The sequence below is a fragment of the Zychaea mexicana genome (assembly GCF_025766255.1).
Source record: "Zychaea mexicana strain RSA 1403 chromosome Unknown BDB00scaffold_195, whole genome shotgun sequence".
NCBI lineage: Eukaryota > Fungi > Mucoromycota > Mucoromycetes > Mucorales > Lichtheimiaceae > Zychaea > Zychaea mexicana.
Genome location: NW_026516858.1, coordinates 45,291 through 58,004, shown reverse-complemented (window position 1 = coordinate 58,004; position 12,714 = coordinate 45,291). Strand labels below are relative to the sequence as shown.

General features: G+C 39.8%; 4 protein-coding genes across 4 annotated transcripts; 3 read left to right on the top strand and 1 right to left on the bottom strand.

Moving 5' to 3' along the window:
• BDB00DRAFT_861273 (uncharacterized protein) lies at nt 1-1,131 on the top strand (the record flags this gene model as incomplete). Its single annotated transcript, XM_053126032.1, has 1 exon — nt 1-1,131. A coding segment is annotated over exon 1 (1,025 nt), but the record flags the coding sequence as incomplete, so codon positions are not given.
• Nucleotides 1,132-3,318: 2,187 nt separating this feature from the next.
• On the top strand, nt 3,319-3,636 carry BDB00DRAFT_776586 (various chains-domain-containing protein; the record flags this gene model as incomplete). Its single annotated transcript, XM_053120278.1, has 1 exon — nt 3,319-3,636. A coding segment is annotated over one exon (318 nt), but the record flags the coding sequence as incomplete, so codon positions are not given.
• Nucleotides 3,637-3,759: 123 nt separating this feature from the next.
• On the top strand, nt 3,760-4,080 carry BDB00DRAFT_776585 (uncharacterized protein; the record flags this gene model as incomplete). The annotated part of the gene is made up of 1 exon (XM_053120277.1): nt 3,760-4,080. A coding segment is annotated over one exon (321 nt), but the record flags the coding sequence as incomplete, so codon positions are not given.
• A 1,535-nt stretch (nt 4,081-5,615) lies between these two features.
• BDB00DRAFT_793520 (uncharacterized protein) lies at nt 5,616-7,342 on the bottom strand (the record flags this gene model as incomplete). Its single annotated transcript, XM_053121219.1, has 6 exons — nt 5,616-5,662; nt 5,977-6,263; nt 6,347-6,570; nt 6,646-6,742; nt 6,869-7,170; nt 7,274-7,342. The coding sequence occupies 6 exons, from the start codon at nt 7,340-7,342 to the stop codon at nt 5,616-5,618; spliced, it is 1,026 nt and encodes a 341-aa protein (XP_052972612.1).
• Nucleotides 7,343-12,714: the final 5,372 nt, after the last annotated feature.

The following is a 12,714-nucleotide window of genomic DNA, read 5'->3' as shown; positions in this document are numbered from 1 at the left end:
TTTGTTTGCTTTTTTTCTGTCACTTCTTATTCTTGCTCTCACACACACACACACACATATAAATTTTCTTTTTTCATATTTTTTCTTTTATCAATATGACCACACTAACCACCGCCGCCGCCCACGCCAACGACGATCTTTCTGCCTTTAAGGTCTCGGCCCAGATTGCGCCCGCTGGTTTGTCCTCCGACGGCTTTCTTGTTCTGGACCCCGTTCGTGCCCGCACCGCGGATTTCCTAGCTTCCGAGGTCCCTGCCACTGCTTCCCCTTGGTCGGTTTTCCCTGCTTGGGTCCAGGAGGCCCTTAAGGTTGTTTTTAACAACCTTAAGAACCATTATCTCGAGTCTGTTTCTGCCAAAAAACAGATAGAAAAGTTAGAAGACTACCGTACTTCAACTTCTTCATGGCCGCAATTCGTCCTTGCTGCTGTCCCTGGCCCCGCCTCTTTTTCGGTAGACTCTACCGTAGTCTCCGAGGAAGAACGTTCTTCCATGTCAGCTGCTATCCAGCAAGCTGTCGATGCCGCCCACCTCGTTGTTTTCCAACAGGCCTTACAGGCCAAGAAATTGGCTTGGCAACGTCACTACGATCTGGCTGACTCCTCCCGTGCGCTCCGGTCTCTCCGCTGTCGGTTTTTTGAAAACCTTCAGGCCATGGGTATTTTGGCGGACAATCAAAATCCATATCTAGGTTTGTTGTCCCGCTCGCTGTCCCATCTTGGATATATGATTCAAGATCTGGATACCAAGACTCGTTGGGCGTCTGTCTCCGCTGCTCGCGCTCGGGATAAGAAGGATGCCGCCCGTTCTGCCGCCGATATCGTCATGAGTGACACGTCCGTCGCCTCGAAATCGGTTGAAAAGTTGGTTGATGAACGACTAACGCAGAAACTCAAGTCGCTCAGCCTATCGGGAAAAGGCCCCCGTCCCGGGTCCCTGGCTCCGCCCAGGGACGGATTCAAAAAGGAGTCAAGGCTCCAGGCAAGCCCACCACCAAGTCCGCTGCCAAGACCAACAACAACAACAACAAAAAACGTTTGGCCCCCGCCCCCACCCCGTTCAAGTCCCTCAAAAGGGCAAAAAATCCCTCCTCCGCCTCCCCCTCCAAAAAGAAAAAATAAATAAAAATAATTATAAGTTTAGGGATTTCAAGCATACCAGCCTGAATCCATTTTCTTTTGATTTTTATAAATGTACACATGGCTCTGATCGAACTTCGAAAACATGTCGTCACTTTGATGTCAGGAAAATACACACTTACCCACCATGGTTCTTCCATAGTGCCCGCGTCAAAGACAGAGTTCATTTTATTGTCAAACATAGTTCTCCATTATGGCTAGATACTATCATATACAATAAAAGCGTACACAATCTTAGTAGTCTACCATTACCTAAAGAAATACAACATCTACTTGGTCTTGGTCATAAGTTTATTCCAAAAACTACAAAAGACTACAGATACGTCAAAGAGGCGTATACCAAATATGCCCGCTCAGTACGAATCAGAGATTTCTTTGAAACAAAACCTGATAACCCTACTAGGTTTGATATCCGATTCCACATAAAAAATCCCCATTGGAAACCACCAAAGGGAAATTTATCTACTGAAAAGGCTTTATTCAACTTTAGGCAAGGGTTACATTCTTTGTACTCAAATGAATCACCCCCTAACATAGGACACTTGCCAAAGAAAATATATGAGTTTGCCAAGAACCCTGACATTCTTATTAAACCTTCTGATAAAAATCTTGGACTTACCATAATCAATACCTCCTGGTATATTTCAGAAGGTGAAACCCAACTCAAGGATCAATCTACTTATCAACGGGTTAATGCTTCTACCCAAGAAATAATAAGTGCGGTCGCTGAAAAAGCAAATGATCTCTTGATAAAATTAAATGGATATAGAGGTGATGTTCTACCAAAGTACTTCACTGGACAACACTCCAAATATATTTACCATCATATACAGGATGTTAAACTACCAAAATTCCATTTAATACCAAAAATTCATAAGAGTCCTCTCAAAGGAAGACCAATTATCCCATCACACTCATGGGTAACTTCCCCGTTCTTTAAATGGGTTGACACTATCTTACAACAAGGATTATTAGGAGGGTCCCACACCAGTTTCTGCATTAATTCATGCAGCTACAATGGTAACAGCTGGGGTATATTTACTTCTACGATCTTCCCCAGTATTGGAATATGGATCTACAGCTTTATTTTAATTACATAGGTAGGTGCTTTAACAGCATTCGTTGCTGCAACTACAGGTTTATTACAGAATGATTTAAAACGAGTAATTGCTTATTCTACTTGTTCTCAATTAGGTCTTCTATTCCTAGTTTGTGGTCAAAGGCTTCAAATTAAAAACATCATTAAATACTAAAAAATCTCAAGGTATAGGGTACTTTAATAGTAATAATATCTATCTCTGGATGGATAATTAGCAGGTATTATTTATATATACCTCAGAGACTACATATGATAGATTTTTGTTATTTTACAAAAATTAAGAAATAGTCTGATTCATAAAATCAATAGATTTAAGTGAAAGCTAATTTATAATACTCAATATTTAACTTATCTTCTAGATGTAAGTTATGCTTTGACTTTTTCTATAGTATCATCTCGTCATTATGTTTCTCCTGAAGATAAAGAGATATTATCTAAAGATCTTCCTTTTTCATTTGATGAAATTATTACAGAATGATGCTTGGGGATGGAAACATAAGAATGAATGGAAAACATGCTTTATTAAGTGTACAACAAAAAGACGAAGAGTTTGTAAAACATCTTTAGGGCATTTGGTATTTTAATTAACCCTGTTAAAATATTAATTAGAACAGATAAAAAATATGGTACAATTAAAACATCATATGTGTTTCAGACTGTTACACTTCCTTATTTTACTAAATTATATAATAAATAGTATCAAAAAATGGGAAAATTAACCTTTAAGGTTATTTCTGTAGATATTGATAAAACTTTTACACCTTTAGCTATTGCTTATTGGGTAGCAGGAGATGGTACATTTGATAAATCTAGGAATAGAATTTTTTTATGTACAGATAATTTTACAAAAGAGGAATGTGAACAACTCTAAGTTATTTTATTTAATAAATATATTGAGACTTATTTAAAGCTTAATGGTGTAAAATCTAAAGATCAATATAGAATTGTAATTTCTAAGAGGGAATTAAGACATTTTCAAAATTTAATTTTAGATTATTTACATCCTTCAATGTACTATAGAATTGGATTATAAAGTTAAATATAATAATCTTTTCATTTTTTAATCTTTCAATTGAATGTGCTTTCTCAATATAATGTAGCATTATTCCATTTAGTAAACCATGCATGGTTTGAAGCTTTATTACTCTTATCTGCTGGTTCTGTAATTCATGCAATGAATGATGAACAAGATTTAAGAAAATTTGGTGGTTTAGCTAATTTATTACCATTCATATATTCTATGATGGTAATTGGATCTTTAAGTTTGATAGCTTTACCATTCTTAACTGGATCCTATTCTAAAGATTTAATTATTGAATTAGCTTATGGACATTTCAGTTTCTCAGGTAATTTAGTATATTGGTTAGCAACTGTTGGACTACTTGTACCAGTGTTTTGATTTTTTCGCTACAGTTTTTAAAGGAAGTTCCATCTTGGCAAAAGGGTAAGTCAATCACTAATATAAACATGAACAGAAAAATGAGCAGAAAGAATGCACTGAAACTGATTTCTTGTTGTATTCTATAGAACTGAGAAGTCTAGTGAAACCAATGCCAGCTCGGTGAACCAAGACCGACAATTATCATCTATAATGCCAATAACAAACCAAAAGATGGGAAGGCGAGTGGATACGCTCTTCAACTGTGGTCATATCGAGCTTGGTTGCACAGAAATAGGTGCCACAAAGGACCAAACAAAGGAGCTGCACGATAGCTTTCTCAAGATGCCTATTGTATTGCACGATATGTTGTTGTTGGCGACTTTCAGCCCAAACCTTCTGCATCAATCCCATGTGATTGGATACAGTATTTCAGGTTTGTATTACTCCCGCCACATGTTATAAGAAGAATGCTATGAGTTACCGAAAGTATTTTTTCTTATGTCTTCATTTAGGTGGCTGCGTCTCCTTATTGGATGCCAGTATTCCATAGGGTTTTACCTCAATAATCAGAAGAACCGACCCACTTCAGTTTCCCAGCAACAACAGCAATTTGGTATCAAGATTATACCCGTTATTGAATCTTACGTGCATCGGTAAAGAAATGATGGAACAGACCCTTGACTTGATCAACAATACCATACGGCCAATAACATTATCAACTGGAAGAAATCATTGGTGTCTTCCTTCGAGTTTCCTCCCATCGGAGGGTAACCCCTAGTGTTATGCTTTTAGTGATATTATAAATATGTATAAAACTATAAGTAATATAGCTTTAAAGTGTTTACAATAAGTGATGAAAATAATTTTTTTAATTAAAAAAGTAATTTCTCAAACCCTATAATATTCTCAACCCTTAGAGATAATCTCAACTATTATGTTTGAGGGAAAACAGGCTAGGAGGTACGACGACGCCCAGTTCATTTAAAAACATCGAAGTTAGATTTTTATTTGAACGCTTGACAGTATAATAAAATATTATAATATTGTTATTTATTATAACAAATATTATAGATATTGTTTATACTTCATCTCCACAACCAGCATCACAAAAACGACAACAAGCAGATTAACATCATTACCAAGCTCTCATCTTAATACCATTTTTTTTACCACCATTTGTACCTCGTTTTCATCATCAATACCTTTTTTCCTCGCTGATATTGTATTCTTTTTTTGCTGTCAAAACTGTAACTTTTTTTGCTCATCATGAAACCCATTCATCATCCTATTTATCATCCATTGCTGCTATACATCCCATATACGTTGTGATATACTAATAACCATTTTATTGAGCTATTCTTGTTTCATGTGTGAGCTTCTACATATACATATATACAAACAGTCTCAAGCTATACCCAAGGAGCTCCTCAATATAAAAGCTTAATTAGCAATATGGGTGATCCCACTTAAAGATTGTTATAATTCGTTTTGGTATATCACGACGTATATGGGATGTATAGCAGCAATGGATGGTAAACAGGATGATGAATGGGTTTCATGATGAGCAAAAAAAGTTACAGTATTAACAGCAAAAAAAGAATACAATATTGGCGATGAAAAAAGGTACTGATGATGAAAACGAGGTACAAATGGTGGTAAAAAAAATGGTATAAAGATGAGAGCTTGGTAATGATGTTAATCTGCTTGTTGTCGTTTTCGTGATGCTGGTTGTGGAGATGGGAGGAAATTCGAAGGAAGACACCAATGATTTCTTCCAGTTGATAATGTTATTGGCCACATGGTATTGTTGATCAAGTCAAGGGTCTGTTCCATCAATTCTTTACCAATGCACGCACGATTCAATAACGGGTATAATCTTGATACCAAATTGCTGTTGTTGCTGGAAAACTGAGAGAGCTAATTAATAACTTACTAGTTATCATTAACTCTCTAATATACGATTACCATCATATTAGGTTTTTTTTCAGAAAGACCAGCTAGGACTTCAAAAATCGAAGATTTTCTTGTCCTACCACACCAACCCCTATTAAATATTTAAGATTTACTATTTAATTATTTCAACTAAGACAAGTCTTTTTAGCCGAGAAAATAATTTTTTTTATAAAAATATTTTCCTATATCTAAATTTTTTTAAAAAATAATAAATTCTTGTAAATTATAATATTTAAAGTTAACCTCCTGAAGTGGGTCGGTTCTTCTGATTATTGTGGTAAAACCCTTTTGAAGAATACTGACATCCAATAAGGAGACGCAGCCACCTGAATGAAGACATTAGAAAAAATACTTTCGGTAACTCATAGCATTCTTTTTCTAACATGTGGCGGGAGTAATACAAACCTGAAATACTGCATCCAATCACATGGGATTGATGCAGCAGGTTAGGCCTAAAAGTCGCCAACAACAACATATCGCGCAATATAATAGGCATCTTGAGAAAGCTATCGTGCATCTCCTTTGTTTGGTCCTTTGTGGCACCTATTTCTGTGCAACCAAGCTCGATATGACCACAGTTGAAGAGCGTATCCACTCGCCTTCCCATCTTTTGGTTTGTTATTGGCATTATAGATGATAATTGTCGGTCTTGGTTCACCAAGCTGGCATTGGCTTCACTAGACTTCTCAGTTCTATAGAATACAACAAGAAATCAGTTTCAGTGCATTCTTTCTACTCATTTTTCTGTTCATGTTTATATTAGTGATTGACTTACCCTTTTGCCAAGATGGAACTTCCTTTAAAAACTGTAGCATAAAAATCAAAACACCGGTACAACTGGTCCGATTCCATCAAACTACCAATATCGAATGTCCCAGTTTCTAAAAAGAGACTTGCTATATTTTGTAGCTCGGTCGACAACCACACTTTCAATGTTTCTTTGGTAGGATCGGTGATTTCAATGCTTCTTGCATACTTGAACACCTCCGCACCAGTTTTCTATAACATATAATAGTATTAGTACTCTATCATCATATTCTTTGTTTCTTTATTTGTTTGCTTATATGTACATACCAATTCTTTAAGACTCTCGAAGCATTGTTCAAGTTCTTTCGGTACACCACAAGGCAAATCGCCACCAGCACCACGTATTTCATCGAGCTCTTCTTCACTGAAAACAGAACTTCAGTTTTTATCCCCCAAATCTAGGATCAAAGATTGGGAAGGACTGAGAAATGGCAAGATTAGCTGGTAAATCCAAAACCCAAAACTACGCATAATAGATTTTTTTGCTTACTGATAATACTCGCATCCCAACGCAAACGCCATAACCTTTTCTTCTACAGAAATTGGCTCAACATCATCAACTTCTGCTTGTCGCATTGTGGCATCTAAGACCCAGAAATAATCTTTATGAAGCTTTTTGAAATTTTGGAGCTTCTCAGTCAATGTGATTTTGTCTGCAGCAGTCAGTTTGCTTTTCAAGTCTGGAGGAGAAGTCGATGACTGTGGCAAAGATGGTAATGATGACTCTTCTGCTTCATCACCTGCCAATTGTTGTTCAATACGTTTCCATGAAACATTTTGTGGTAAACCACACTACTTTGAGATTGATCCAGACAACTCAACCCGCTCCGCCGTCTTCGTAACCATTAGAACGCAGTAGAGAGAACACCACACACACGGATGAATCAATTATTACATAATTAGCACCATATCGATAATCTCTCAAACATGGATTACCAATCGAGAATAACTCAGGACCAACCATTGTATACACATTGTCCTATTCTCGAGTTAGTCAGCACTTCCTTTGAATCTAGCTTATCTGAGTTGAGCGAAGTGTACCTGTAAAGAGCGGATACCAATTCCAGCACTGACAAAGGTGAGACTTCGCCAAACAAGGAACACACTGATCATAGCAAAGATGACTCTTTACAATCGGAAGACAATGTCCGTTATCATGGCCGACAAACTCAACCTTCCCATCCTTCTTCATCTTTGAAACATCCGAAATCCGGCATGTCCGCGATCCATTCATCAGTTCATCAGACGGAAGTCTAGACACCATCTTCAACAGTATATAAAGGGTTGTGAATTCATTCAATAAAGATCATCTCATATTTGACTCTACTGTATTTTATATTGTCTTTATTATTCATCTTATTACTTATCCCAACCCACGTTTATCACATTTTTTACAGTGAATTGTCCCTTTTATTTTTATCTGAACTTACCAATAACTTACCATGTCTGCAATCCAATCCAACTACTCTGATCCTATCACTGATAGCCAAGGTCCAGGCAACGAACAAGCAAACCAACCGACCCAAGGCATGCAAGACCACCAAGGAGGCGAGTCGCATGAAATATTGTCATGGGCGACCCTCTTCTGCCAATCAGGAGCAATCATACAGCAATAGCAGCCGGAACAAGTCCGCGAAACTGCCAAGGTGTCCAATAGCAATGGTGGATCGAGTGTGCAAGCCACGCAACAGCAGGAATATTCCGCCAACCCTCATCTGAGGAGGTAGATCACTGACTGCGCCAACGAGTAGACGCCGCATATGCCAAATTGGTGTATGCATTGACAAATGAGCCAACAAATAAAAACTGGGCGACCATGCACAGGCGGAGCTGACTGAGCGGTGACAGCCAATAGTCCTTGAGAAGCTAAAGAACAAGATGGCAATGCATCAAGTTGCAACCCCAACAAGAATCAGAGGCGTTAAGAGCAAGAAACAAACGCTTGTGCCCAAGGACTTGCCAGCCTTCCAAGTTGCGGTGGACCCCTGTGGGACAAGAACAAGAAAGTCATGAATCTGTAAGGCATTTTTGAACACATTCGAAGTTCAGCTGAAAGTGCAAGACTACCAATCGAGGAACACTCGAAAGGCTATTTTGGCTTACATGAGACGACTTGCAACGGTCGTGGTTTGATCGAACACTGGCAGACTGGAATTTACTTGGCATCAAGTACGATCCCAGTTAGAAAAGGCGTTTGGTAACCCTTTCAATGTTGGAAAAAAATGGTACGAAGCACGCAGCATGCCCAGAAGAAGGGCGAGCAAATCCGCTTGTACACCGAGCGTTTCCAGGAGGTTGTGTTTGATGCTGGGCTCGAGGATGGCGAGGAGCTAGTATGGAATTACGTTTCGTCCTGGTCAAGACCATCCGTGAACGAGCATGGCAGGTTATTACCAATTACTACGGGTTGAAACAGCCCAACAACCTTTCATAGGTTCCCAGCTTATCATGACAAGCATTGGGAAAATAATGAAGCCGAATCTGATTCGTCGTCGTCTGATGATGAAAAGGTAAAGGTCCAACACCCACGCAAGGCGGCTACAAGGGTAATAAGTCGTTCACATGGCTCATGGTCTCCACCAGGACAGCAGCAAATGGTCAAGAAAGGCATTGCCGCCTTCATCCAAAGGCAATCACAATGAGAGAGACTGCGATCTCCTCAAAACGTTGATCAACCGCAAAGGTCCAGGTTTCATAGGCAACAACTATACCAACAGCGCCAGTAATAACACAAATAACCTATGGCGGTATTGCAAAAAGGTGCCATACACACCAGGCCATAAGTGCCAGGAGTTTTTCTTGGTCAAGGGCAAGCAACAGCAACATCAACAGCCACCGGTTTTAAAGAACCGAGCTACCTGCATCGAAACAGCAGAGATCGAGGATGCAAACAAGGAAGAAGGCTACAGGCTCACATAGATATGGCCCAGCTAGATTTACAATGTAAGACACATTTAAGCAACAGGAGTTCCTCACTATCACAGGCACAAACTGACTCTATTATCTTACCCATGTTTTTACAGAATAACAAGCATCTGGCCCTACTTGATACTGGAGCGAACGCATCCTATATAGACATCAACTTAGCCAAAAAATAGAATTTTGTCATAAATAAAAGTCAGTTTACCGAACCTGTTACACTTGCTTCAAAAGACAAAACTGCTCCCATATATGGAATTGTGAAGAACATTCCATGTCTATGGTACCAAAGAACTTACACATAGTTTCTATGTCATGGAACTTGCAGATGAAGATTTACCCATCTCATTAGGCATGAATCTTGCTCCTAAACTTGGTATTGGTATCACTGGTCTAGAGCACAACTTCCCTACTTCTGTGAGTGCACAACAGGAGGAAAAGAAAACAGTTGTTAATGATGCACCCGAACCAAATAACCCACCAGCAGGAACAAAGGAAGAGCAGGAAGAGTTCATGCAGGCAATTCAGCCTTATCTCAATGCCAACGCGAATATTCCCCCAACAGCGTTATGTACTGTACCTGAAGCAGAAGTATGCTTGATATGCCAGAAGGATTGATATCTTGGCATCGGCAGTATGATTTACCAATTGCACATACACAAACTGTGCGAGACACTATTAATACATGGTTAGAGAATGGTACTATAGTACAAGCACTAGCTAACACTAGATGGAATAGCCCACTCACTCTCACACCCAAGAAAGATGAATTCGGTAATTATACAAATGACAAACGTCGAGTCTGCCTTAACACTCGTCATATAAATAAACACTTGCAAAATATGGAATGAAATACCTCTGTGTCGGGACATTTTCTCGCGGTTACACAAATGTAAGGTAATGACCACCATTGACATAACGTCGCCTACAACAGATTACCCATCTATAAACCACACAGACCTATCACATCCTTCACCTTCGATGGTGTCCAATACATGCATCGCGGATGTTGCTTTGGAATCCGTCACATTTCATTTGTTTTCCAAAAATGCATGTCTACCTTATTCCAAGGGATGCAGGATCACGTGAGTAACTTCATTGAAGATATTATCATATACTCAGATTCAATAGAGGAACACGCTAAACATGTGGTAGTGGTCATCGATCAACTCACCAAGGTCAACCTGGGGATCAGCATCAAAAAATCCCACTTTGCACAAAAAAGTGTCTATTTGCTTGGCTTTTGCGTTTCCGACCAAGGCATCACCTTAGATACAAGGAAGGTGACCAACATATAGCAAATAGAGCGACCTCGTACAGGTAAACAACTTCAAAGTTTCTTGGGAGTTATAGGATACCTCCGGGACCATATTCCTAGAGTGTCCACCATCATAGCTCCATTGGATAAGCTACGCAATGAAACATCTTTAGAGCACGTCTGGACAGACGAACAGGAAAACACATTCCTCACACTTAAAAAGTTAATCACACACTTACTATTTATTCGCTATCCGGATTTGCGCCATCCATTCCAAGTTGCCACTGATGCATCCAACTCTGGTATTGCTGCCTGCCTATACCAAGTAATCAATGGAGAGACTCGCCATATCGCATTCATGGCACGCGCTTTATCGAAGTCCGAGCGAAACTGGAGTACTACCAAAAGAGAGCTAGGAGCCGTAATATTTGCATTACGCAAATTCCATAAATACCTTTGGGGAAACCACTTCACCCTGTACACGGACCACAAAGCTCTTACGTATCTGCATACACAAAAAATCGCCAATCCTATGATGCTCAACTGGTTGGATACGTTGCTTGAATATAATTTCGACATCGTTCATCTACCCGGTCTGGATAACATCCTCCCCGATCGACTTTCTCGCCTTTTTCATACTGAAAAAGAGCTGGAAGGGGGTAATGCACCACGCATAAGAAAAAACCGACATTTATACAACCGTCGAGCGTATACAAGTGCTGATTTACAGGAAATGCTAGTACCACCAGAAAACGAACGCGAAGATTTACTACTGACAGCACATTCCTTCGGCCATTTTGGTTCAGAAGCAATGACTGCGCGACTGCATGAGGACGGTATACACTGGCCTGCTATAAATAAAGACGCGGTCGAAATCGTTCGGAAATGTTCAGAGTGTCAAAAGTACAATATTGTAAAAAAGGGTTATCACCCTCTTCGCCCTATTTATGCGTACCTTCCAGGTGACCACTGGGCAATTGATTTAGCTGGTCCGTTAGAGACAAGCAATCGAAATAATAATTATTTACTAGTCATGGTCGACGTCTGCACACGTTTCACTGTTCTACGCGCCATTCCCGACAAAACACAAGAAACCATTACGAGCGTCGTTGTCGACGTATTCTGTAACTATGGTTTTCCGCGGTTTTTGCAATCTGATCATGGTACGGAATTCGTGAACCAACTGATGAAAACGATGGAAGAGAAAGCAGGGTTCTCTCATCGCCTAGTCACGAAGTTTCACCCTAGAGCCAATGGCTTAGCCGAACGCCACGTACAAACAGCAGTCAACATGCTACGCAAAATGATCAAAGGCGCTATACGCGATTGGGATATGTACGTCCCGGTGTCACAACTCGCCATCAACGCCAAACTAACAGAGCTACATGGGTCCTCACCTTACACTCTAATGTTTGCACGAGCAATGAATGGTTTTGAAAATTATGCCAACGATGATGTTCTGAGACCAATGACAAATGATGAGCTACTAGGACGCATTGAAGAAATGGCAGGTGTTGTATTCCCAGCTATCGCTGAAAGAGTACAAGCAAAAAACAACTTGAAGAAGGGCAAGTTTGACAAAAAGTACAGATTAGTAAAATTTCCCACGCACAGCAAAGTGATGATTAGGGATATGAAACGCGGTGGGAAATTAGCTCCGGCTTATGAAGGACCATACACCGTAGTCAGGGAAACAAAAGGCGGATCATACGTTCTTATGGATGAACAAGGACTCTTAATGCCTAGAGATTTTCCTCCTTCACAACTCAAGTTAATTTCCGAAGACGAAATTGTTTCACTTGATGAGATACGCCAAGAAGGAAAAAATTGGTACACTGTTCAAGCAGTAGTAGACCACAAAGAACTGTCAGGTGGAAATTACCTATACAGAATTCGATGGGAAGGCTATGATGAAAAAGATGACAGCTGGCTCCCTCCTGATAAGTTCAGTAGCCCACAGCGCATAGCTGAGTACTGGACGCGGCTTGGTACTGTTACACCAACAATGCAGAACAAAGCAATAACTGCTTCTGCACAACCATCCAAACGATCCGCACGATCGACACGATCTACATCGAAACGTGGTACTGCAACGCGGCCCTCAACGTCTACACGTCCATCACGTCAAAGCAAACGCTTAAAAGCTCGCCGTTATGAAG